The sequence below is a fragment of the Heteronotia binoei genome, chromosome 1 (assembly GCF_032191835.1).
Source record: "Heteronotia binoei isolate CCM8104 ecotype False Entrance Well chromosome 1, APGP_CSIRO_Hbin_v1, whole genome shotgun sequence".
In the NCBI taxonomy this organism is placed as follows: domain Eukaryota; kingdom Metazoa; phylum Chordata; class Lepidosauria; order Squamata; family Gekkonidae; genus Heteronotia; species Heteronotia binoei.
In genome coordinates, this window is record NC_083223.1 from 31,462,274 (window position 1) to 31,490,202 (window position 27,929).

A 27,929-nucleotide genomic window follows, 5' to 3' on the forward strand; every position below is an offset into this window, starting at 1 on the left:
TTCTCAAGCCATGGCTTGAGCCAAAGTATCAGTCTATCAATAAATGTAGTCTTTGTAGCAACCTCGTCATTGAACCTGCATGCTTGACATTTTGAGAAGAATTTTTTTTTAAGCTTAACCGCCCTGGCTACTTTGTAACCGAATGGCTGAAAAGATTCCAGGAGGCGGTGAGTTTCCCTATCTGGAAGAAGGGGCGCCCGTACCATGGCATGTACTGGACGCCTGGAGAGCAGCAAACTCGCCTCTCCAGATCCAACAGTTCCCGGTCACGCCCTGGCAGTGGCAGCCGCGGATCTCCACCACCACAATGGACGAGGCACCGGTGCAGAGAGAAGCCATCCTAACCTAGCACATGCGCCGGGGAAAGATGGCCAACGAAGGGGCTGGCAACCCGGGACCGATGGAGCCGGAGGAGATTGATACCATCGTGGTCATTCCCCTGCCAGACGGAGATCCCGATCTGGGGGAGAGGGATCCGGAGGCCCCGGCCCCAAAGGAGGAGGAAGATGAGGTGGCCCGCAGGTTCCGTGCAATGGTCCGTAAAGAGGTGGAGGCCGTGGCCAAGGGACTGTGGGACAAGATGCAGGCGATGACCACTCAGATGGCGGTGGAGATCACCAAAGAGATCACCCGATCCCTGGGACTGCCTGGACCCCGAAGGGTTCAACCACCCCCTCCGGCCCGGCAGCCCTGGGGGCACTGGCTGCTTCACCACCTGCGGGGCTGGCACCTAGACCAGCAGCAACCCCGGCGCCAAGAGAAGGGGGCCGTGGGTGGGAGCTGGATGCTACATTCGATGAGGACCCGGAGGAAGTGGAGTACTTTACGATCCAGGCTAACAGCTACATGCATTACTGGGGGAACACATTCCCCAATGAATTTAGTCGAGTGGACTATTTGGGATAGAAACTGAAGGGGGCCGCCAAAAGATGGTACGTGAGTCTGTATGAAGCCATGAGCCCGGAACTGGACTATGTTGCTACGTTCCTCCAGGCTCTGATGGCCCAGTACGAAGACCCCCTCCAAGAGACCCGGGCGCTAGTGGCCTTGTGTGACATGCAGCAAGGATCAAAGTTGATTAGAGAGTACGCTGCAGAGTTTCGGACCAACGCCGCGAAGGTGAGAGGGTGGAGTGAGTTGATGAAGATCGAGCACTTCACCAGGGGGCTGAATGCGGGCATACTGGACCGGGCCCTTACCCAGGCCAGACCTACCACGCTGGTGGGATAGATCCAATTGGTGGGTGAGGTCGAGACCAACATGAAACGAGTGGCCATGCAACGCCAGCAGCAGAGCGGTAAGGGGAGCCGAGATCCAAAGACGGGGGCCAAGCAGGAGGTGAAGAAAGCCCAAGGAGGCGGTGGTGGGAAGGCTGCGGGGTCCTGAAAGTGTTTTTGATGTGGGGACTCCAACCATCTGGCCAGCAATTGCCCTAACCCCCCTCGGGCACCCCCGAGTGCACCCAAGCCAGGCACCCCAGGGCCAAACAAGGACGACCTGCTCTAAAGGGTGCCAACCAGCAGGTTGCGGAGGAACCGGCACCACTCAGGGTGAGAGTAATGGGGTCGCTGTATTTTGTACCAGTGAAGCTGTTGAACAGTAAACTCAAAAGATTTGTGCAGGTGAGAGCCCTGATTGATTCAGGATGCAATTGGGACCTAATCACCCCCAAGTTGGTGGACACCAATGTATTGGTTTCATTCTTCTCAGCCAAAGTATCAGTCTATCAATAAATGTAGTCTTTGTAGCAACCTCAACTCGTCATTGAACCCGCATGCTTGACAGCCAGATCTGACACAAATGGGACTTTGTGAGACCGGGCCATGAGTGTCATAAAATATAATATAACACCGTCAACTTGGCTAAATGTTCAGCTGCTCAAATTAAACAGTTTTTCTTTGCAAGGGGCAACCAATTAGTTCCAGCAGCAATTAAAGTGTTTAAAGTCAAAACGCTTGCCCAAATTCTCCATGGTATCCCTATATGTATCTCAGCTTTTACCAAGAAAGTGGAGGGCATTCAAGCCTCATTCTTTAGACAAATTCTTGGTTTGCCAAAATGTGTGTCCTACTTTGCTCTCTGCTCTGAAGTGGGTCAGTCTTTGGTGGAGACAAAAGCCTGGATTGCAGTGTTTAAATTCTGGCTCAAAATTCACTTTAGAACAGATCCTAACAGCCTTCTTGATTGTATGAAAAGAGACCCATATATTTCATCCTGGGCAGCAGTGCTTCTGTCCAAACTCAATCAATTGGAGTTAGAGGTAGATGATTTTTCTACCTCTGATGAGTCATATATCTTTAGATGTATTAAATTGAGACTGTGGGAATCGGAGGAAACGAAATTACGGCCAACTGACCCTTATATTTGCTCTCCAGCTTCCTTAGGTCACACTTTCTGTGGCAAAATGCCCAATTATCTATCAGACTTAACCATTCCAAGTCATCGCAGGGCATTTATGTTGGCTAGACTAAATGCGTTTCCCTCCAAAGTTTTACAAGGGAGATATCAGCGAGTCCCTTTAGCCGACAGACTTTGCTCCTGTGGAACGAATACTCCTGACTCAATCCAGCATATATTGCTTGATTGTTCTTTTTACCACAACCTCCGTAAAGATTTATTTGACAAGCTTTCTTTTTCCCCAAATTTGTCTATTCTCCCACCCTGTTATTATTTATTGAGTGATACTGAGGAGGCAGTTAGTGAGGCTGTGGCAAAATTTCTGGCTGACATCCTTAAATTTAATTCTGACCATGTTTGAATGCATCTGTAAGCTCGGTTTCATTTTGATTTTATCGCCAATGTTTAAATTTTTATATTTTGTGTATTTTTATTTGAATTTATTATGCCATTAAAGGTTTGGTATGGTATGGTAATGCCAGGTAGTGGAGATATAAATTTTATAATGGACACAGACAAAACCAATTAAAGATATTTTTTAAAACTTAAAACACAAACATGCTTAAAACTCTTCCAATGGTTTAAGTTGGAAAGGTGGGAGACTAGTGGAATTTGGCAATGCAATTTTTAAAATAAAACATCAAGAAAAAGCACAAGGCTCTGACTCTGTGAAAACAATGAAATCACATTGTAAACTTCTCCCCACCAGTCTACTCAGATTGGCACAGCCTTTCCAGTATAATATCCCCCTTTGTCTGTGGGTTCCCACATTAATCCACTAGGTTAGGTCCATTCAGAAGAGGTAAGCTGGCTGAAAGCATCAACCCTTGTTTGCAAGGACACAACTCCAGGAAGCATGAGTTTCAGCTAGCTATAGGAAAGCTGAAAATGTAACCATCTACACTCCATTTGAAATCACTGCAGAGTACAGACAAAGCTGCAAGGAAAATGTGAAATGGAACTTAACATCCACCCCACGTTTTCCTTGCAGCAGCCAGCAAAGAAAGGCAGGAAGAACCTGGGACTCAGCCTGCAAGCTTCAAAGGGTGCTTCAAAGAGCCTTTGAAGCTCCCAGGCTGAAACTGAAAGAGTCTCAGCCTGAGAGCTTCAAAGAGCCTGGGAGCTTCAAAGGATAAGGTCAGGAGGGGGGTGAAAAGAGCCCCGTGGGCCTGATCAAAGCCTTGGGTGGGCTGAATTCGGCCCGCGGGCTGGGTGTTTGACACCCCTGCTGTACAGCATCACAGCCAGTGTTCCTATTTTTAATAGATACTCAAACATTTTAATTGCTACCAGCCACATGCTGCTTGGTGCCCCACAGGAAGAAGGGTGAAATAAGCCAGAGGAAGATGAAAGGGAAGAACACTTCCTGCTCATTTCCACCAACCACTCCATCTTGCTGCTATGTTCCCTTACAAACCAGTAGCCATGATTAATATTACTGATGAGTTCAAAAACCATTCTCAGATCTTTTCATAGACATGTCAGTGGCCATAATTAAACACCGACTACACATGCCAGCAAGCATGCGCTCTCACCGTCGCTTCTAGTCTCCATGATCATAGCAATGCAAGCTGGTTTTTTGAAAAAGTCAGAATAGGGCCCCAACAAGAAGACTCCCAAATAAGTCCCCATTTTTATGCAACAAAATGTTGTGCCTTTTCACTGCCAAGAGGAATGGGTGTCATGTCTATTATGCAAATTGGCATTATGCGCCCACTACACGATATCCAGAGAAACTTTGAAAATCTTTTGTTCTAGATCAAATCAAGCCTGAACTCTCCCTAGAAGCCACAATGGCTAAACTGAGGTGACTATACCTTGGTCACATTATAAGAAGACAAAGAGTCACTGGAAAGACAATAAATAATGCTAGAAAAGTTGAAGGCAGCAGGAAAAGAGGAAGACCCACAGACCTCAGTCTGCAAGACCTGAGCAAAGCTGAATGCCAAGACTTTTTGGAGGTCATCAATTCAGGGATTTCACTTAGCTCCTCCTGAGTTAAGCACAGTCTCCAGGAGTGGGGGGAGAACTCATTCTGGGTCGCAGCCATGCTCCTTGGATCTCTCATCAGGGAAGCATAGTTGACCAATGTTCCACTGTACACAGGGGTCATGGTCAATGAACCAACAGAGTCCTAACACTACCGGGAATCTTGCAGGTGACACCATAAAAGCTTTTCCCAATGATTTCCCCCATTCTCACCAGTACCAGCTCTGTCTTGCAAGTATGAGGGTCTCCCTGCATGAGGGTCCTGTCCATCTGTTCGAACCTAATAATTTCATTCAATTTCACCAAATTTATCCCCAGCCCCACAACCAATGCTGGACTGATTAACTCCCTGCTACATCCAGAGTCTAGCAGAACTCAGACCTGGAAGTGAATTCCTTGCTGGGGGTTCACTACGGTTATGGGGATGTAAAATAAAGTTCCTATAGACCTCACACAAGGTGGTGTGCTGATCTCTTGGACTGCTGGTGCCCTTGACAGCAGGTCTTGGCCTTTCCCCAAAACTGTTGGAGGAACTTCCTGATCCCAGGCTCTCTGGATAGCTGGGGATCCCAGCTGCTGTGGCTCCCTCACTTGCTCTCGAGGCACTCCTGCCCGGCTTGATTTGTTGTGAAGTTTTCCACTTGAGCTCCTTTTTCTTCCCATCTGGGATGGGTTTTTGCTGCTTAGGGCATTCAGCCACAAAGTGATTATCAGCCCCACATCTCAGGCACAGCCCTTGCTTCAGCCTTCTCTCCTTTTTGGTGACGGCTGCGCCCCATCTTGACTGCTGTCTCTTCCCACTCTCAGAGTTCACACTCCCCCGGCTCCCCTGGTGTTGCAGCCAGAGTAGTTTCACCACTTGTTCATGGTTTTCAATCTCACAAGCCAGTTGGATCCATCCTAGGAGAGTTTGTGGGTTGTCTCAGACCACTGCTTTCACCACAAGGTCAAGATTTAGGCTGGTGTGGTAAAACTTGACCTTTACTGATTCCATCCAGTCTTGTACATTGGCAGCACATGCTTGGAACTATAATAATAATAGATTTTATTTGTATCCCGCCCTCCCCGCCTAGGCGGCTCAGGGCGGCTAACAGCATTTTATACATTTACATTAATAGATAAAAACTTTAAATTTAACAATTAAAAATTAAACATATAAAAACCAGTTAGTAAATTTAAAATACATAATTTAAGTTAATTTAAATTTTTAAATTTATCTGGCAGTAGTAGTAGTTGGTTCTATGACGCTGATTCTGCCAGTTTAAATAGTTTGATTGTAATGTAGATGGCGGATCCTTTATTCACAGCAATTCAGCAGTCGATATCGATGTACGCTTGTTTGAAAAGGACGGTCTTGCAGGCCCTGCGGAACTGGTCAAGGTTCCGCAGGGCCCGCACTTCCTCCGGAAGCTGATTCCACAGTGCAGGGGCCGCAGCTGAAAAGGCCCGAGCTCTAGTGTTTTGAAGCTTGACCTCTCTCGGCCCAGGGATCGCCATTTTATTTTTTCCCACTGACCTCCATGAAGAACTCTTGTACCGACCTGTTCCTCTGCCGCATACATTTCATCTTAGTTTGCGCGCTCTCCTCCTTGAATGGGTCCTTGAACTGCCCCCAGAGTGCACCTATGAAGTTTCTCATGCTTCACAGTTCTGGGGCCCTGGCTACATACAGTGACATACCACTTTGCCACTGTCCCTCTGGAGCCAAGGTAACTCAACTGGCTGGCATCATCAGGGAAGGTATTGCCCACTCATGCAGGACCTCTAGCACTTGCATCCAGCTCATCTGGATCCAGATCAAATTTGGTTTCTAGCTTGTGTTGGCCTATGGGCTGTGGTGGTTGTTGCAGCACTCCTGCTGGAGGTCCCAGTTGTTGCTGCTGTTGCTGCAGTCCTGCTGGAAGACTGGGCAGAGCTGGCTGGTTCCCCAGATGGGGAGCCTGGCCTTGTTGTTGTGTGAGATGCAGTGTCAGCATGTTCTGAACAACCGCCATGAGGTTCATCATCTCCCCCTTCAATGCCACCATCTCTGACCAGAGCCCCTTGTACTGTCTCACAAGGTTCCATCTCTGTCAGATCTCTGTTGGCCTGCTCCTCTTCCCCTTTGAGGATGCCTCCTTCCACAAACAGACTGTCTTTGAAAAGCCAGCCCTGTTGTTGGTCCCAGTAAGCAGCATTCCTCCTGGCTGATGCGGCTTTCAGCTTCAGCTTGTCAGGCCCACAATAGCCTGGGGGGACATTTGTGGTGTCCTCACTTGGTTTTGTGGGTACTTTGGAGGTGTCCTCGCTCCATCATCTGCAATAGCTCAGGTCTCGGTTTTTCCAATTAGATCAGGTGTGAGGTGGTAGTGACTTCAGGAAAAATGTGAGGTTTTGCCAAGTAACACTCCGATAGACTTCAACCATGAAGACATAGGAAATCATTATTGCCATGCTACAGGTGTGTATTTCTCTCTTCAAAGGCTTTGAGCTAAGTGAGAGCCACTAGCGCAGGCAGTTATAAGTAATTCCAAAAAGCGCGGGCTTCTCTCCAGCCCCCCCCCCCCACCCGGCAAAAAAAAGCAACAACTTCAAATGCCTATTTACAACACAGATCACAGAGATCTCAGCCTGAGAAACTAAAGTCATTCTTGGCCAGATGGTACAAGAAGGCTCCCGCATTCTCAGGCATTCAGTAACAGCTCCATAGGCAAGTCTCAGTAACCTTCACTGGACCAGCACACAGGCATAACATTCAGCATAGCATGATAACAACACAAAACAAAATATGACAGGAAACAGAATATGGATCATGACATTCTTTCTACAACTTTTACAGTTACATGAGACTTCCAGTGGGGAGCTGTTGCTTGGGAAATGAAACTGAGGTACACCTAAAAACATCACAGTAGATAAAATTTGCCCTGACATGGATGGCCCAGGGTAGCCTAGTCTAATCAGATCTCAAAAGCTAAGCACAGTCAAGTTCTGGTTAGTACTTGGATGGGAGACCACAAGGAAGTCCAGGGTCATTATGGAGAGGCAGGCAATGGCAAACTACCTCTGAATGTCTGTTCTCTAAAACCCCTACAAGGTTGCCATAAATCAGCTGTGATTTCTCAACACTTTCCACCACCAGTGAGAATTCAGAAAACAATATTCTGTAAAAAGAGACATGCATTCAGGAGAAAGAATTCAACTTTACAGCTTGCTGCAAGAGTAGCATGTAAAAGGCAACCCTCGAGGACCCTTGTGAAGGATTTCTCTCTTGGGATTCTGGGAAACAGCAACTCACCCATATCCAACTAATTAATATGGATCATTTCCTACTGAGATAGTGGCCCCAGATGGAGCTTCCCAGGGTTTGCCATTGCCTGCCTTTGCTTTGAGACCCTGGAATTCCTGGGTGGTCTCCCATCCAAATACTAACCAGGGCTGACACAGCTTCTGAGATCTGACAAGATCGAGCTAGCTTAGGCCATCCAGACACCAGACAATAAACCCTTGTCAGTTACGCAGCAGCACTGTAACATCCTCTCCAAACTGAAGGGAGACAGGAAGAATTATGTTGGGCACTTGCACTTGCTAGATAAGCACTTCTCTGGTTCCGATGTGAAACTAACAAAGAAACAGTAGGTGGGGAAGATGAATAATGACTGTGTGATGGTGGATGAGAACCATGCACCTCAGTCAGTCCATGAAATGCAAACTGTAGGTTAGCGTAGCTTTAATTTGTCTTAAGGCTGTGCAGGACAGGAGAGGATGTTTAATCCTTTAAACTTTGCACAGTCTCAGTCTGAAGCCAGCTCCCTTACTCTGCAATTAGAATTTTAAAGAAGATACATGTGATATATTTTCTGCTTTAAAATGCTAACAGAGTATGGTAACCAATCAAATTGTAAAACTGAGCTGAAGGGGACCGACTAAACCCCCTCGCATGGTGAGGCTGCACCAATCTGCAATTCATATTTTAAGGAGGGATCCAGACCTTTTCCTGTGTATCATCTGTTTGAGCTCTCAGTGTTTCTAGACATCTGGCTGGCCTTGCTTTCTTGCTTGCATTGCTGTACAGTGCCCTTTGTGGACTGGTGCTCTGTAGAGATGGGTCCAATAACGAAGCCCACTGTCTTCATAGCCTAACTGTTTTCATATGACTTTGTGGCATGATCAGTCACAAGGTTAATAGAAAGATTTCTACAGCTCTTTGCCTTGAAACTTAGTATGTTAGTTTTCCCTATGCCACTGCAAGACATGATGGCAACAGGAAAAAAGGGTGCTTAATTTTGCTACAAGGGAATACCCATGAAATTTGTGACACCACTGACATCCAACCCATTCCCATGCAGTCATGCTGGTCCTGATGTCTGTCACGCATCATAAATTACCTTTTCTACCATCAAGTCATAGAGGAGCGTCACAATACGTATGTGTAGGGTCTCCATCCCATTCTCTGTGCAGAGATCTCTGAGTATCTGAAGTCCTCCAAGTCTGAGAAACTGCTGCTGGGCATAAGGAAAGTTTCTCAGTATTGATGACAAAGCAAAGAGAGCCTGGGAATAAACAGAAGCATGCACTTATGAGTCTATAATCTTTCTGATCCATTTACGCATATTTCTTGAACAACTTCAGCCTTTCTTTTGATAAAAGGTAAAGGTAGTCCCCTGTGCAAGCACCAGTCGTTTTCAACTCTGAGGTGACATTGCTTACACGTTTTCATGGCAGACTTTTTTAATGGGGTAGTTTGCCATTGCCTTCCCCAGTCATCTACACTTCCTCCCCAGCAAGCCAGGTACTCATTTTACCAACCTCGGAAGGATGGAAGGCTGAGTCAACCTGAGCTGGCTACCTGAAACCAGCTTCTGCTGAGATCGAACTCAGGTTGTGTGCAGAGAGCTCCAACTGCAGTACTGCAGTTTTACCACTCTGCGCCACGGGTTTGATACACAACTATTAACTCAATGTATCATATTATTACATTTTCACCATTTTGTTTTCATGGACTGTCAGGGCCTAATTCTCACTTAAGTGGTCAATCTGCATCAGGGAGGCATTATTTCAAACTGGGCTCAGCAGATGGAATTCCTGGAAATTCTCTTCTGATATTAAGGGGGTAACAACTCGGGATGCAGAATTCTGCAATACTATTGGATGTTTTGCAACCTCTTTACACCAGGGGTGTGAGGTGCTTCTTTCCCACTTCCTTTTGATTGGATGGGTGTTGGTTTTGATAAATGCCAGGCAAGCAAAGAGACAGGTGCAGACCATCCACTGCTATTTTCAGTAGGTTAACTCAGTGGTAGCATGGTGTAGATTGTTTTTGGCAAAAAGGGTCTAGAAAGCCCCTTTTTTCTTTAAGAAACCCCAGCATAGTATTGCTCAAGTAACAGGCAGCTTATATTAAGGGGGTAAATAAATCATACAATTGCCCACATCTGGATAGCCCAAGCTAGCTCAATCTTGTCAGATCTCAGAAGCTGTGTCAGCCCTGGTTAGTATTTGGATGGGAGACCACCCAGGAATTCCAGGGTCTCGAAGCAGAGGCAGGTAATGGCAAAGCACCTCTGAATATCTCTTCTACAGGGTCGCCACAGGTCAGCTGCAACGTAAGAGTACTTTACACACATATTCAACAGGAGGACTGATTCCATCCCAGAACAGGATCAGACTCCTGTGAATACTATTTCATCACAGCATGGGGGTGGGGAGGGGAAAAACCTGGTGCAGATATTTCACTGGCTGTCGGAAAAAGTTGTACTGTCTTAGTGGTCCACAAAAGATTTCAAAAAAAAAAAATCCGTAATATTTTTTAAAATAAGGCCAACTAAATGTACACAAAACATTGTGCAAACTTGCATGTTCACTAGAGCTCTTCATCAAGCTGGATGTTACAAAGAGAGATGGGTAGAAGGCAAGATCATGGCCTGAGGAATCTGCCTTCTGTCTTTTTAATGTTTGGTACCATCCAGCCTGATAAAGAGGGCTGGCAAACTCAAATGCTCACAGAGTGTTTTGTGTATGTTTGGTAGGTCCTAATAAAAGGCATTTTATGGCTTTTGTTCTTGTTTGATTAGTGGACAGAACAAGGCACTGTGGATGGGTCCCAGTCATCTTGTATCTCAGTTGATAACCCTTCCCAAAGGAAAGCCTGCCTTAGATGAGCTCAGCACTGCAGGAAAGTAGTTTCCTAATTGGACTCCACCTCTCATAAGCATAAAGAGAACAAAGGGGAAGAGGATTATTGTTGCAGATTTTAGGAAGGGAAGAGGTTGTAGCAGGAACTCCATAACACTGCTCAGATAAACAAAGACTCCATGTATTTATTTTGCTCATTCATACCTTGGCTTTCCCCCAGTGGGGACCCAAATAGCTTATATCATTTTCCTTTCCTCCATTTGATCCTCACAATAATCTTGTGAAGTAGGTGAGGCACAGAGTGTATTTCTGGCCCAATGTCACCCAGCCAGAGTCCAAGTTCCATGGTAGAATGGGGATTCATACTTAGGTCTCCCAGACCCTAGTCTAATGCTCCAATCAGTGCCATTCAGCAGGAGGTGGTGGTTGGTTGGCTGGTACTCCAACTTGTAGGAACTGGACTGGGGTTGTGACCTACGATCAGTGGGGGGGGGGGCTAAGTGATCAAAGTGAATGGGTGGAGTTTCAGGATTCCATTAAGGACCCCCGGCTATTGTTTTTTACATACCTTGAACATTTCCTATGATTGTTTCATGTGGAGGTAAAAGTGAAAATCCATAAGTATTTCTTACAATACCTTATTGTACCTGTGAGAATCAGGACAGGTTCTTTGAACAACTGTAAGCTAGGGCCATCAGCATCCTGACCTGGATAGCCCAGGCTAGTCTGCTATCATCAAATCTCAGAACCTAAGCAGGATCATCCATGGTCAACATTTGGATGGGAAACCACCTCCAAGGAATACCAGGAACGTGATTCAGAGGCAGGCAATGGCAAACCACCTCTGAACATCTCTAGCTTTGAAAATCCTATGAGGTTGCCATAGGTCAGATGTGAGTTGACAGCACTGTCCAACACCACTGGGGCAATCAACCCCTGGGGAGGGGCTATGGCTCAATGACACAGCATCTACTTGGCATGCAGGAAAGTTCCAGGTTCAAGCCATCTCCAGATAAAAAAAAAAAGATTGGACAGTAGGTGATTGGAAGACCTCTGCCCAAGACCCTGGATAACTACTGCTAATCTGAGCAGATGATACTGATGTTGATAGACTGATGGTCCATTTCAGTATAAGGCAGCTGCGTGAGAATTTCTACTAACAGTTTCAATGATTTCCTGCAATTTATAGTACTCCTTTCTGACGTCTGAACAGAATTTCCTAACCTCTGCAGACCCTCCATTGAGCAATAAAATAATAATGTTCTCAAACTCAAGCAAATACTCAAGAGTTCACAGCGGTCTTGTCTCCATATCATTTGTAAAAAGCCTGACTCAAATAAAGGGTGATCTTTTTCACTTCTGCGAAGACACAACATCATTAGAAGTTTCTCCTCAGGAACTTCTAAGGACAGAGGGAGGAGAACAACTACAGGTATTCAGGAATGGTTTTTAGATGAGACTGGAGATGACAGTCTTTGCATACTCTCAATAATTTGGTGTATGGATGGGGGTTGTCAGTACTGACAACTTTGCCTAACCAAATCCATTTCTTGCTACCAATATTTTGATTCCTGGAGCTAAACAAAAAATCTGGTATACTCACAGTGCCCAACAATACCAAGAACTACTGGGAGGAACAAAGTCTTGAAGCAATCTTAAAGACTTAACACATTTTTATTCTAGCATAAATTTGCATAGACTAGAATCTAACTTTTTGCAGCAATGGAACAACTACCCATCTGGATTTAAGATAAATTGAGGATGTTCAACCAAAAAAAGGCTGCATTGCATTTAAACATGACGTAAGTACTGCCAGCATGTCTACCACTTGGGTAAAAGATATAAGCACAAGATGCACTCATGGGGAAGGGTGGTATAGAAATTAAATAAATAACACTAATAAATAAGTATTCCGTTAGGTGCCTGATGAGTGTGCTGAAGACACAAGATGTGGCTCTAATTAAATTCCTGGGCTGCTTAACTCCCAAGCAGGGATGAATCAAAGTATGTTTTCATATCTATCCTGGGATTAATGTGTGAGGGAACTGAGCCCTATGACTGAAAATGGTAAATGGAGAGGTGAGGCTTTCTGTCTGTCCTCAGGTTTAATTAAGCTACAGTGACCTATTATCTCTGTGGCTTAGGAATGATCCTGTGGTTTAGGAATGATGGCTTAGGCTTCTGTCAAAAACGTTCATTAAGACATGATTTCAGAGTGACATTTCCAGTTGAAAATAAGACTAGAGGCCTGCTGAACTGCCCTGTATGTACTTTCACTTCTCAGTTAATACTATTCAGTGATACCTTCAGTGATGCAGAAGGATTCAGTTCCATAAATGAGAACACCCAAGTTGCCATCATTATCTGTGTATGCAGCACCATTAGAGTATTACTGGTGTTTGAAGTAACAGTTACCACAGGAGGCTGAAGTTGGTTCCTTATTCCTAGTTCCTTATTCATTCCTTATTCGTGACTTATTTGTGAATTCAACCGAAAACACTGAGGAGAGTTTGAAAGCTCTGAACCCCAAAATAAGGTCTGAACCACCATATATAATTGCCACTGCAATGTTTGAACTGTACACTGTAAAGCAGAGAAGACTTGGCCAGGGACACAGAGAAAGAGAGATTGTGGTTGAAGTTTCTGTAAATTATAAGGTTTTCACGCATGAAACCACTTTTTGGTAATTGCAGTGATATGGGTTTTCTGAGAAAAAATTGAATCAGACAATTTCCTGAAAAGTTTTGTTGATTCAAATGTAAATAAGTAACATAATGTGAGCAAAATAAGGCAAATACACCATGTACAAGCACTTGGGGCTTGTCCCTGCTCCATATGCCCCTGGCTCCATATGCCATGTCTATCTGCTAATGGATGGCCGACCTGACTGCATCCCAGGGAATGTGGACCAGGCATTACAGGCCGTGGCAACTTGGCTTAGGCTGGGTGGGTTGAAGTTGAACCCGACGAAGACAGAGGTCCTTTGCGTGGACCACGGCGCTCTGGGGAGGGAAATACCTCTCCTGGTGTCAGGCGTGGGTTCATTGAAGCTCACAAGTAAGCAGACTTAGTATTTGAAACAAAGTTGCATTTATTGGATACTTCAGAGTTACTCCAGCTAGAAAGGCATTGGACCTGATGGAGATCAGCTCGAATCATTGGCATTTAACATTCTACATCAAAGCAATCTTTCCTACCCCTCATTTCCCAAATCAAAAGGTTGCTTTTTGCATGTGAGATTTTTCCCAATGCTCCCCCCCCCCCTTTATCTCTTCAGTTGGTGGTTACATTTCCCAGAGGCAATGTCCTTGGTGCCTCTGGAGAGGAGGTGAGAATCTGGCACATACTGTCTACTTCAAAGAGACCTTGGCAACCTTTGATATTCCTGGGAAGCTACTCTCTACTTTTCCACCCTCCCTCCTTGCTACCCCGGCCTCTATGTTAGTGAGCGTTTCTAGGCATTGATCAATACGGTTAGTAACAGCTTTTATCAATGTTGTAAATGAACAGAGCCTGACACCTGGTTTTTGACGGTGTGCCGCTGAAAGCGGCGCACCAAGTCAAGAGCTTGGGAGTCCTGCTGGAGCCTTCATTATCAATGGAGGCCCAGATAGCAGCCACTGCCAAGTCGGCGTTTTTCCACCTGAACCAGGCAAGGCAGTTCGCCCCTTTCCTGGAGCGTCGGGACCTGGCAACAGTGATTCATGCGACGGTCACCTCAAGATTGGATTACTGTAATGCCCTCTACATGGGGCTGCCTTTGTGCCGAACCTGGAAGCTGCAACTAGTGCAGAACGCGACGGCTAGGCTGTTATTAGGGCTCCCGAAGTGGGAGCACATACAGCCGGGGCTGCGTGGACTGCACTGGCTGCCAGTTACTTACCGGGTTTGTTACAAAGTGCTGGTTATTACCTTTAAAGCCCTATATGGTCGAGGACCTGCCTACCTTTCCCCATACAAGCCCCAGAGAGCACTGAGGTCAGCGGGGAAGAACAAGCTGGCTATCCCCGGACCAAAGGAGGCAAAACTGCAGAACACCCACACACGGGCCTTCTCTATCGTAGCTCCACACCTATGGAACCAGCTTCTGGAAGAGGTGCGGGCCCTGCGGAGTCTTGACCAATTCCGCAGGGCCTGCAAGACCATCCTTTTCAGGATGGCCTTTGCAGATTGCTGATTGAATGATTGATGGATTCGCTTCAGTGACTTTTGCCATCATGCCAACTGACAGCATAGCACCAGAAATGCCTATTGTTAATTTATTGTCAATTTTAAACTAGAATGATTTTAAGACTAATGTTGATTTTAAAAGTTTGTATAATTGTTGTGTGGACATGTTGTTAGCCGCCCTGAGCCTGCCTAGGCGGAGAGGGCGGGATAAGAACATAAGAAAAGCCATGTTAGATCAGGCCAATGGCCCATCCAGTCCAACACTCTGTGTCACACAGTGGCAAATTTATATATATATATATATATATATATATATATATATATATATATATATATATATATATATATATATATATATATATATATATATATATATATATATATACACACACACACACACACACACACACACACACACACACACTGTGGCTAATAGCCACTGATGGACCTCTGCTACATATTTTTATCTAAACCCCTCTTGAAGGTGGCTATGCTTGTGGCCGCCACCACCTCCTGTGGCAGTGAATTCCACATGTTAATCACCCTTTGGGTGAAGAAGTACTTCCTTTTATCCGTTTTAACCTGTCTGCTCAGCAATTTCATCGAATGCCCACGAGTTCTTGTATTGTGAGAAAGGGAGAAAAGTACTTCTTTCTCTTTCTCCATCCCATGCATTATCTTGTAAACCTCTATCATGTCACCCCGCAGTCGACGTTTCTCCAAGCTAAACAGTCCCAAGCGTTTCAACCTTTCTTCACAGAGAAAGTGTTCCAGCCCTTTAATCATTCTAGTTGCCCTTTTGTGGACTTTCTCCAATGCTATAATATCCCTTTTGAGGTGCGGCGACCAGAACTGCACACAGTACTCCAAATGAGACCACACCATCGATTTATACATGGGCATTATGATACTGGCTGATTTGTTTTTAATTCCCTTCCTAATAATTCCCAGCATGGAGTTGGCCTTTTTTATTGCAAACGCACACTGTCTTGACATTTTCCATGAGTTATCTACCACGACCCCAAGATCTCTCTCTTGGTCAGTCTCTGCCAGTTCACATCCCATCAACTTGTATTTTTAGCTGGGATTCTTGGCCCCAATGTGCATTACTTTGCACTTGGCCACATTGAACCACATCTGCCACTTTGACGCCCACTCACCCAGCCTCAACAGATCCCTTTGGAGTTCCTCACAATCCTCTCTGGTTCTCACCACCCTGAACAATTTAGTGTCATCCGCAAACTTGGCCACTTCACTGCTCACTCCCAACTCTAAATCATTTATGAACAAGTTAAAGAGCATGGGACCCAGTACCGAGCCCTGCGGCACCCCACTGCTTACCGTCCTCCACAGCGAAGACTGCCCATTTATACTCACTCTCTGCTTCCTATTACTCAGCCAGTTTTTGATCCACAAGAGGACCTGTCCTTTTACTCCATGACTCTCAAGCTTTCTAAGGAGCCTTTGATGAGGAACTTTATCAAAAGCTTTCTGGAAGTCAAGGTAAATAACATCTATCGGGTCTCCTTTGTCCACATGTTTGTTCACCCCCTCAAAAAAATGTAACAGGTTAGTGAGGCAAGATCTTCCCTTACAGAACCCATGCTGAGTCTTCCTCAATAACCCGTGTTCATCAATGTGCCTACTCATTCTGTCCTTGATAATGCTTTCTACCAACGTTCCCGGTATTGAAGTCAGACTGACTGGCCTGTAATTTCCCGGATCTCCTCTGGAACCCTTTTTAAAGATGGGGGTGACATTTGCTACCTTCCAGTCCTCAGGAACGGAGGCAGATTTCAATGAAAGATTACAGATTTTTGTTAGAAGATCCACAAGTTCAACTTTGAGTTCTTTCAGAACTCTCGGATGTATGCCATCCGGATCCGGTGACTTATTAGTTTTTACTTTGTCTATCAGTTGTAGGACCGCCTCTTTTGTCACCTCAATATGACTCAGGTCTTTCAACACCCCTTCCAAAATTAGTGGTTCTGGGGCGGGCAAAAAGTTCTCGTCTTCCACAGTGAAGACGGAGGCAAAAAATGCATTCAGCTTCTCAGCCATTTCCCTATCCTCCTTCAGTAATCCTTTTACCCCATGGTCATCCAAGAGCCCCACTGCCTCCCTGGTTTCCTACTTCTAATATATTTGAAGAAATTTTTATTGTTGGTCTTTATGTTTTTTGCAATATGCTCCTCATAGTCCCTTTTTGCCTGCCCGATCACAGTCTTGCATTTGATTTGCCACAGCCTATGTTCCCTTTTACTAATCTCACTTGGACTGGTTTTCCACCGCTTAAAGGAGTCCTTTTTATCTTTTACAGCTCTTGTTACTTTCTTTGTTAACCATGCAGGCCTTTACTTATGCCTGTTTGTGCCTTTCCTAACTTGTGGTATGTATTTTATCTGAGCTTCTAGGATTATAGTTTTAAATAGTCTCCAAGCTTCCCCAAGGGTTTTGACCATATTAAACTTTCCTTTCAGTTTCCTCCTCACATGCCTCCTCATCTCAGTGTATTTACCCCTTTTAAAGTTAAACGTGGTTGTAGCGGTCTTTTTGGGCAACTCCCTATTTATACAAACGGTGCAATCAATAACATTATGGTCACTGCTCCCAAGCGGTGCAATCACTTTTACATCTCTCACCAAGTCTTGGGCATTACTTAGGACCAAATCCAGGATCGCCCCACCCCTGGTAGGTTCTGAGACCATCTGCTCCATAGCACAGTCATTGAGAGCATCAAGAAACTCAATCTCTTTCTCTCGACCAGAACACATATTGACCCAATCAATCTGCGGGTAATTAAAATCACCTATTATGATACAGTTTTTACATTTAGCCGCTATCTTTAAGCCTTCCATCATATTATAATCGTCCTCTCTCTTTTGATTTGGTGGGTGATAACAAACTCCCATAGTTAAATTTCCTTTTGGGCCCTCTATTTCAACCCAAAGCATTTCTAGAAGGGAATCTAATTCTCTGACCTCAGTCTTACTGGACCATATATCCTGTCTGACATACAGAGCCACCCCACCTCCAACCCTTCCCTTCCTATCCTTCCGATATAACTTATATCCAGGAATCACCGTGTCCCACTGATTCTCCTAATTCCACCAAGTTTCTGAAGTTCCCAAAATGTCTATGTTTTCTCCCAACACTAAACATTCCAATTCACCAATTTTACTTCAAACACTTCTAGCATTTGCATACAAACATCTATAATTTCCCAGGCAAGCTAGGCCTGCCACCTTCCTCCTGCCGCCTCGAGACTCTGGCAGACAGTCCATACTGTTTGTCGCCATCACAGTGGACAACTCTGGTCTGTTACCCGGTAGGAAAATAGCAGCCAACCCTTCATCTCTTTGAGACGAGTCCTCCCGAACCAGAGACATTTCATCTCCTGTCAGCTTTCCCCCAAGATTTAGTTTAAAAACTGCTCTGCCACCTTTTTGATTTTAAGCGCCAGCAGCCTGGTTCCATCCGGGGACAAGTGGAGACCGTCTCTTTTGTACAGCTCCCACTTGTTCCAGAAAGCATCCCAGTGCCTAACAAACTTAAACCCTTCCTCCTTACACCATCGTCTCATCCACACATTGAGACTTCTAATTTGTGCCTGTCTCTCCTGCCCTGCACGTGGAACAGGTAGCACTTCTGAGAAGGCTACCTTGGAGGTCCTGGCCTTAGTTTCCCGCCTAGCAGCCTAAATTTTTCCTCCAGGACCTCACGACTGCATTTCCCCACATCGTTGGCGCCAACATGCACCACGACCACAGGCTCCTCCCCAGCACTGTCTATCAGCCTATCTACTACACGCGTAATGTCCGCTACCTTCGCACCAGGCAGGCAAGTCACCATATGGTCAGTACACGGTTTCGCCACCCAGCTGTCTACTTGCCTAAGGATCGAATCACCAACTACCAAACCCCCCCCTCTTCCCCTGCCCAGGGATGGTTCCTTGGTGCGAAAGGATTCCCGCTTACCAACCGAAGAAGAGGTCCCTTCTGAGGGCGCATTCCCCTTATCCTCAGCATGGTGCCCTGTTCCCTCTCGACCCTCACGCTCTCTGGCACCAACGGGGCTACTACATTCAGAGTGGGGCTCATCTCATATGCCCCCGAGAGTCTTCCCCAAGTGTCTAACTGACCGCCTCTGCATCTCCAGGGCAGTCACCTCGGCCTCAAGGGTACGAACTTGTTCCCTGAGGACCAGGAGCTCCTTGCATCGAGCACACACCCAAGACTTCTGTCCTTTGGGCAGATAGTCGTACATGTGACACTCAGTGCAAAACACTGGAAAGCCCCCAACCCCCTGCTGACATTCTATCTTCATGATATATATATATATTTTAAAATATACAGTCCTCTTTAAATGCTGTTTGTTTAAGTGGCTCCCCTTCTGGAGGGTCAACTTACCTTACTGGGAGAACAAGGAAATCAGGGATCTGGGTTCCTGGTCCTTAGGGAGCCCCCAGGCGAAGAGCCACAGGCCAAGAGCCCTTTAGCTCTCGCCGTTCGGCTCGCGCCAAAGGCTCACGCCTTTGGCAAGGCGCAGCTTAAAATGCAAAGAGGGTGGAGCAGAGGCACTCCTCAGCAATCAGCAGCAATCACTCTCAATCACTCTCCATCTCTTTCTCCTTTAGCCCACTCAACCAAACAAAGACCAAACAAAGACCAAACAAACAGCAGTTCCCCAGCTATCACACCTCAGAATTTTAGGCAGCCCCACAAACCTATAAATAAAATCTATTATTATTATTATTATGTTTAGGCCCTATAACATTATTCATTTACAGCACAATAGCCCTAACAAGAATAGACAAATAGACAGTTCTTCAATAACTAGTTTGGTGTAGTGGATAAGTGTGCAGACTCTTATCTGGGAGAACTGGGTTTGATTCCCCACTCCTCCACTTGCACCTGCTGGAACGGCCTTGGGTTAGCCGTAGCTATCGCAGGACTTGTCCTTGAAAGAGCAGCTGCTGTGAGAGCCCTCTCACCCCCACCTACCTCACAGGGTGTCTGTTGTGGGGGGAGAAGATATAGGAGATTGTAAGGCACTCTAAGTCTGATTTAGAGAGAAGGGTGGGGTATAAATCTGCAGTCTTTTTCTATATTAACAAATGTGGAGCCAAAAATTTTCCATAGGAAAAATACAGGATTTGGAAGTTTTCCAAAATGGAAAATTGTCCAGTGCTGAATTTTTCTCTAGAACATTTTCTAGACCTGTGGCCAGGTAACAGTTATATTACTGAAAGACCACATTGTCATCAGTGGTACTGACAGAACTGAAAGTAAGGGTCACTTTCCACAATCATGCAGAATTTCTGCTAAGGGAAGGCAGGATTTTTGTCAGTTTTTTCCTCCCACTGCAGAGCGACACTTTCACCACCTCTGTGTCTCTGAGGGTCCCTTCTCCCACAGGAGAAACCTTTCAGCTTGTACCTTCCTCTGAAATGCCTACAGCAGCTGCCACAACTAAGGATGTTGCAGGAATACATAAGTTTTAGCAGTGAGTCCATCATAGAACAGCCCCTCACTTCTTTCAGGTCAGTCACACAATCTTCTCATATGCTCAGAGAAAACTCATTCTGCAGAAACCAGCTGTGCACAGCACCAATTGGCTAAAAATCACCAGTCAATAACCTACTTCTTCCATCTACCCCCCGTTTTCTGTTCATTTTAAAACATTACTAAAAAAACCCAAATAGTGCATTTGATTGAAGAACTGTCCATCTATTTTTTTAAAATGTAAGGCAAGACAGGTCCTACTTACCTGAAGCTTAAGCGTGGGGTTAGGGGGAGATTTACTGTACTGAACCAATGTTGATTAATTGGCCAGTGTCAGGAACAAGTTTCTGACAGTTACAGCTGTTGATTTTACTGGTATTATTTTCTTTGCTTATTAATGCTCCATTATTATCATGTTGTTGCCTGTGCCTTTATATGAGGTACTAACTCTATATTGTGATTGTATCCATGAATACTAACTCCATTAATTTTTGTAGCCATTTAGTATTTTGTATGCTGTGGGATGTTCCAGGCCTGCTGGTGGAAAAGGAGCATTGGGAGACACCACTAATCTTCTCTCCCTGGGTAGGGACCAACTGAACTAGAAAGAGTGTGTGGAATGTGACCTTGACTAGAAATAGCACTGAAGCATGGGAAAGGAACTTTATATTAATTTAAAAGACTTTTAGTGGGCACGGGAAAAGGGAGCTGTTATGTTGTAACCTATAAGTGTCAAGGTTCTGCCCGTTCATATCAGTCTAGCAAGACCTGATCTTACAATGCAGTCATTAGTGTGTACTTCAAGCCTCATCATTAAAAGCTTCTTTTGAACCAACCTAAGGAGCCTCATGATTGAACTTGGGCAAAACCTTACAGCTAGAGATATGTCAAATTGCAAAGGAAAAAAGAACGCCAGGCATGAGACACAGAAGTGAAGAAAATGCAGCGGATGTTTTTGTATAGACATCTGTGCATGCCTCTGAATTACCTCCTTTAAAAAAAACCTTTGTATTTTAAATTTTTAAAATAAAGATAGCAATCGACTTCTGGATTTCAGTGACTCGAGCTCAGGGTGGTTTGTGGAGCGTATCTCTAGTGATCCCCCTGAATAACACAATTGGAGGGGTCCCATGATAGTGAAACTCCAAGGGAGACTCAGGCTTGATGTCCCCTGACACAGGAGGCTTGATGGGGGCTTGGGATTGTCACTTGTATATGAGAGAAGTGACAGCTTATAGCACATGCTGGGAAAGTGAAACCAATGCTAGAGGCTAGATCATCTAGATGACAGTAGGTGGCTGGGTGCTAGGGATATTGCATCAGCCAGCACAGTCAGCATGACACAGCAAGTTGCTGATTGGCTGCTCAATGTATAAATGTACAGACACACTTTGGTGTGTGTGGGTTAATGAAATTGGAGAGCAGCGGAGCATATTGTCGGAGTGGAGAGTGATTGGTGTGTAAATAAATTTATATAGTGGTTTTACAACTACTGTGTGCAACCTTCATTCTTGCGTCACTAAGGATCACCCTCTTGGGCTCTACGCGCATCGACAGGGTTATGGGCCCAGCACGCTTCCGCTGCGCCTAGAAATCCTGAGAGAGGTGGTGAAGAAAGGACGCTGAGTTGCTCCAGAGGCTGCCTTGGAGGTGAGACCAGCAGTGGCTGAAGGAAGGAGTCTGAGCAGAATGGCTACAGCAGCAGCTACCGTGCTGGTGGGGAAACTCACCACTACCAACTACAACGTCTGGTCGTTAAGGTTAGAGCATTTCCTGAAGAGAGAGGGGCTTTGGGACTGTGTGTCAGCTCCTCCCGCTGATCCCACGCCGGCAGAGGCCGTTCAGGACCAAAAGGCTCTAGCCACAATCATACTAAGCGTCTCAGACGACCAGCTGGTGCATGTCCGTGGGCACCAGACAGCAAAGGAGGCTTGGGAAGCTCTCAAGGCTGTGTATGTGCAGAAGTCAGCAGGCTCGCTGATATCCCTGACTCAGAGGCTCTGCAGGAAACGTATGCTGGCCGGGGAGTCGATGAGGGACCACCTCGACGGTATGTCCATTTGTTTCCAAGAGCTAGAAGGAGAGGGAAAGCGGTGGCTGAGGAAGATAAAGTCTACCTAATATTGAGCTCTCTGGATGAGAGATATGATATGCTGGTGATAGTGTTTGAAGGGCAAGATGCCGACAAGCTATTTTTGCCTTACGTGACTGGCAAACTCCTGGCAGAGGAACAAAGGCAGCTGGAAAGCAAGAAGGAGCAGACTGACCGCAAAGGAGACAAGCAGAAGTCTGTGGGAGCTGTTTCCAGCTGGCAAGCCAAGGAGGAGGAAAGAGCCTTGTAAGTGCGGAGGAAGCGCTGTTATTTGTGTAATCAATTCGGGCATTTGCGAAGGAGTTGTCCTCAACAGCAGCAGAGGAAGAGCCGGCAGCAGTCTTCAAGGACACCACAGGCAACTCTGGCGAGAACTGGCCTGGGGCTGCAGAGTGTGCCGTGGATTGTTGACTCTGGGGCTACACAGATCTTTTGCTGCAAGCAAGACCAACTGCAGGACAGCAAACCAGCTAATCAAAAAACAGTAAGCTTAGCTGATGGCCGGGAGGCAGAAGTGCTTTGCCAAGGCACGGTCCATTTTCCTGGACTTAATCATACTTTTTGTAACGTGCTGTGTGTAACGTGCTCTTCCGGATGCTTAACGTTAAGCATCTCAGTCCTGGCAACAGCTGGATTCACAGTAATGTTTGATGATAAGGGCTGTGAAATCTTAAAAACGGGTAGAAGGCTGGCTAAGGGTGTATTAAAAGCAAATGTTTATGAGCTTGTGCAGACAGTGGGGAACACAGACGGTGTGGAATAAACAGCCGCACAGCAGGTGCATTCACCGCTTGCACAGAAGGCTCGGCCACGCCAGCTACAATACTATAAATAAAACCTTGTGTCATGGGTGCTGGGGACCCTGCAGAGGAAGTTGAGCCTGCAGAAGAAACCGTGCCCCTGCCACCTGCACCAGTGCCCCTGCCTCCTGCTGGAGAAGATCCCAGCTCCCCTGCCTCGCCCTCTCGGGTGGCGCGTGTGCGTGACCGCCTCCGTCAGGACCTCAGGGATCGGAGGAGGGCGGCACGCTCACAAGCAAGACGCTCCCTGAGCCCTGAATTTTGAGAGGATTCTGGCCCTTCTAAGAGCAAGGATGCTTGAGTTGCAACAGGATCCTGGCTGCCTCTCTGAGCCATCAATTAGCCCAAATGGGCAACAGCCAGCAGAGGGCTATATAGCTGTAAGCTTTGGGAGGAGGCTTTGTGGAAGAAACTAGTCATCTCCCTGACGTTCTAGCATCCACTCTGGCTTGACTTTGGTTTCTGGACCACCCTGACTTTGGCTTGTGACTTCTGGATTCCCTGGCCTTGGCTTCTGGACCTCGGACCTGCGATACTTGTACAGTGATTCGGATTTGGCGCCTTGGACCCTCCTGCTTACTGGCTACAGACCTCGGACTGCCCCTGGACTTTGCCTGACCCGGCCCCAGCCGTGACACCCTGGAGATATTGCAGGGGGAAAAGGTTGATAAGTGCAATGTGTTTCTAGACTGTAATGTCTGTAAGGAAGCCAAGTCAAAATCATTTCCAGCATCTAAAAGGAGTGAGCGTGTGTCAGAGAGACCGCTCCAATTAATACATGCGGACCTGGTGGGGCCGTATGCACCCAGTGTTTCTAAAAATAGATTTGGTTTGGTTTTGGTCGATGACCACAGCAGGTTTGCGTGGGTGTATGCTATAAAACATAAAAGCGATGTGTTTGCTACATTCAAGTACTGGGCTAAAAGAGTACAGAAGCAATTAAATGGTAAGATAGCCGCGCTCCAGACAGATCAGGGAGGTGAATTCTTAAGTAAAGACTTTGCCAGCTATCTGAGGCAAGAGGGTATAGCCCACAGGGTTGCCAACGTCTCCTCTCCGTGGGAAAACGGGGTGGTTGAACGCAGAGCAGCCGTTCTCCAGAATATGTGCCACGCTTTACTAAAAGACAGTGGTTTGAAGCTGGCATATTGGGGAGAAGCCTTGAAAACGTCCTGTTATATTTCTAATCGGTTGTGGACTGAGGCTCTAAATGATATACCCTACAGGGTCCTATATGGGAGAAAGCCAACCCTGGACTATCTTAGAATCTTTGGGTCTAAGGCATGGGTGAACATTCCTCTAGACAAAAGGAGGAAGGGTGGTGCTAAAGCCAGGAAACTAGTCTTTGTGGGCTATCAGAACGGCATGAAGTCCTACAGATTTGTGGACGGGCAGGATGTAATAAAATTGAGCAGATCTGCCTCATTTTGCGAGGATAATAATTGGTCTGAGATACATGCCAATGAAATGCCCAAGGAAACTGAACTGCAGCTGTCTCTGAAAAGTGAGGAGGGGCAAAAGCCAGAAAGTAAGCAGGTTCCCTCACCGAAACAGGAGGGAGAAGCTGCTAGCAGTTCAGCCAGTTCAGACAGTGTAAAAGTGCAGAGCTCTGAGGCTGTAAAGGGTGAGCCAGCTGAACTCAGGGTCTCTGCTAGAGAAAATAAAGGAGTACCGCCGAAGAGGTACGGATATGATAATGAAATCCATTATCTGGGCAATGGAGGTTATCTGCCTAATGGAGCGCCCAGGTGTTATCAGAGTCCACCGGATTTAAATGTTGATACCTTTTTCACAAAGGAGGAAGGAGGTTATGTGTATGTGTATGATGATGAACCTAAGAATTATCCCAGTGTACTAGAATTACTGTATGGCAAGTCTCCCAAGGAAGAGGGAGAGACATAAGCAACAGCCTGGAAAGAGAGGCTTTAAACAGTAACTAAATAAAAAGGGTTCAATGTGTAAATGAACAGATGCTAGAATGCAGAAAGGAATGATGTAACATCAAAACAGAAGTGGCTGCTCCAAAATGTGTATTAAGCTGTAACTGTAAAACGTAACTGTTAAGCTGAAATGTAATGAAATTCCAAACTGTAACTGTTAAACCAAAATGTAAAAAACTGAAAGCTGTAAAAATGTGTGTACTGGAAAAAGAATGTGCCTCTATACTAGACAAGGTACGGTAACTGTTCTAGCTGAACGAGCCAGCAGAGATAAGGGGAGTGCTCAGTCTGGGAAGTGAGACAACTGATAAGAATGTGCTTGCAGGGTAATTAGCAAGCAGAGCAAAATGTGTGTGTGTTAGCACAAGAAGTTCAGGGACTGAAATACTGAACTGTGACAAATGTAAATATGGAAAGAAATGTAACTGAATGTATTAATGGTAATATGAACAATATGAATATGGAATATTGTGATATATTGCAGCATGGGCCTATAATCTGAGGAGGGGTGTCGCTTGTATATGAGAGAAGTGACAGCTTATAGCACATGCTGGGAAAGTGAAACCAATGCTAGAGGCTAGATCATCTAGATGACAGTAGGTGGCTGGGTGCCAGGGATATTGCATCAGCCAGCACAGTCAGCATGACACAGCAAGTTGCTAATTGGCTGCTCAATGTATAAATGTACAGAGACACTTTGGTGTGTGTGGGTTAATGAAGTTGGAGAGCAGCGGAGCATATTGTCGGAGTGGAGAGTGACTGGTGTGTAAATAAATTTATATAGTGGTTTTACAACTACTGTGTGCAACCTTCATTCTTGCATCACTAAGGATCACCCTCTTCGGCTCTAAGCGCATCGACAGGGATATCAATGGCGATTGGATCTCCAGCTCCATCACTCTGATGCTCCGTAGCCACAATCGTCATTTTGGAGGCATCTAGAGGTGAATGCCCAACTGCTTGTTATCTTCTACAGCACTTCTGCCTGCATTTCTACTCAAATCCAAGAAGTCAGTCTCAATCTTTCTTATACTTCAAGATATGAATGGCAACAGAATATTAACTTGGTGGAACAGAGCTTGTTTTTGGATATTGAAAGGGGGAGGGAGGGGTTTGGGCGTAAGCCAGTCTCACCTTCTCTGATGAGATGGGTTTTCAACTGTCCTTCCTTATGGGATTTATAAATTTTGACAAGCTCCCAGAAGTGTTTTGTTTCTTCTACTAAGGTATTTTGTGAAGTTGTTTGCTGCTTAAAATTTTAACCAAAGACTTAGTCAGTTTGAAGAGAAATGGATTACCAAAGTGTTCTCCCATATCCTTTTTTCTGGGGATTTTATAATTTTTGTTGACTCTACTTATCCATAATCTGGTTGTCTCTAGATTGGGATTATTCTACCTGTTATTACTGAAGATTTACTGGATTACAATTTATTCAATATATACTTGCAGCCATTACTTTGGAGTTTGAAGGATTATAACAAACTAAGACTTAAAAACATAATTGTTACTTTGCAAGACTCTTTTGGGGCAGTATTAAGAAAAAGAAAACCAGTTGAATTTCCACTCTGGAAAAAGGGGGGTGCGATCTGTTTCCTGTTTTGACCATCAATATTGTTTAATGTTTGCATTAAGAGTTTTTATTTGTAAACACATAATTGCTTTGGTTTGGTAACTGTGTTTACCATTTTTGTGGTGACCTTGTTGACAATTTCTAGAACACATTGTTCCTAAACAATTTAGGCAATAATTGAGTTACTTTTTATATTTGATAATGATATAATTTGAAGCTGGGCTTGACTGGTGAAATTTATAGCTTGTCTTATTGATTAAAGTGCCTGGTAATAAAGTGAGTAAAAAGGTAGATAAAGCAGATAAGAAAGTCACCCCTACTCCTCCTCCCTCTCCAAGCCAAACTATAGGGCCAGCAAAATTTTGGGGTGACTAATACACAAGAAGATTTAAAAGAACTACAAAATACTCTTATGACAGCTATAGCACAACTGACCGACAAGGAAGCAAATTTAGGAGATAAAACGGGAGATTTCCAGAAGGAATTGGCAGAAAATAGTAAGCAAACTCTAAGATGGTTGATACAACTTATAAACTGGAAAAAATGGAAACAAAACAAAAAATCTCAGAAGACCGATTATTGCAACTGGAAATGGATAAGGTGGCTTTTATGTTAAGGTTCCAGAATATATCAGAGGATAAATCTGAAAATCTACCTAAGTTAATAAGCGAAGCCCTAGCAGAAATAATGCAGACTGAACCTCTGGAAATAGAATGGGAAATTGACCTAGCATACAGTGTCTCCTCTGCTTTTGCATGCAGAAACTCATTACCAAGAGAAATTCATGCCCGATTCTCAAAGAGGTTAAATCCTTAAATATACCAGAGATAAATTCATAAGAGGGGAAAAGGTGAGAATTCTTAAAGAAGTACCATGGCCAGTGAGAGAAAAAAAGGGAGTACTTTAAGCTCACATCTCTGTTGAGAGACAATGATATTGTTTACAGCTGGCTGACTCCAGCTGGCAAAAGATTCCATTTTACTTCAATATTCAAAGCTGAGGAGTTTCTGGGAAAACATGGTGAGAAGCTGAAGAAAGATAAAGGATGAGGGACAAGGGCCCTCTTCTCAGGGGGAATCGTCAGATGGAGAACAGAGCCATGAATCCAAAAAAGACAAAACCAGGATGCAGACAAAGAAAGATAAAGATAGTAACAATAAAACAGCATCATTTATTTTATTTTATTCCATTTATATCCAGCCCTCCCCGCCGAAGCAGGCATAATGGCGAAAGACCAGATTAAAATTCTTTCACTTAATGTTAATGGATTAAATTCCCCTACACAAAGAAGAAAAATCTTTGCTCAACTGCTTAAGTTTAAAGCAAAGGTAATTTGTTTGCAAGAAACTCATATAA

The 27,929-nt window shown here is 45.1% G+C and overlaps 1 protein-coding gene across 3 annotated transcripts in view; it reads right to left on the reverse strand.

Annotated features, from left to right (window-relative positions):
• The window catches only part of SIL1 (SIL1 nucleotide exchange factor), a 132,610-nt gene that overhangs the window by 7,100 nt on the left and 97,581 nt on the right, over positions 1-27,929 (reverse strand). For all 3 annotated transcript variants that reach the window (XM_060232977.1, XM_060232984.1, XM_060232972.1), the window contains one exon: positions 8,751-8,915. In XM_060232977.1, coding sequence (XP_060088960.1) covers positions 8,751-8,915 — 165 coding nt within the window. The remainder of the gene's footprint in view (positions 1-8,750; positions 8,916-27,929) is intronic.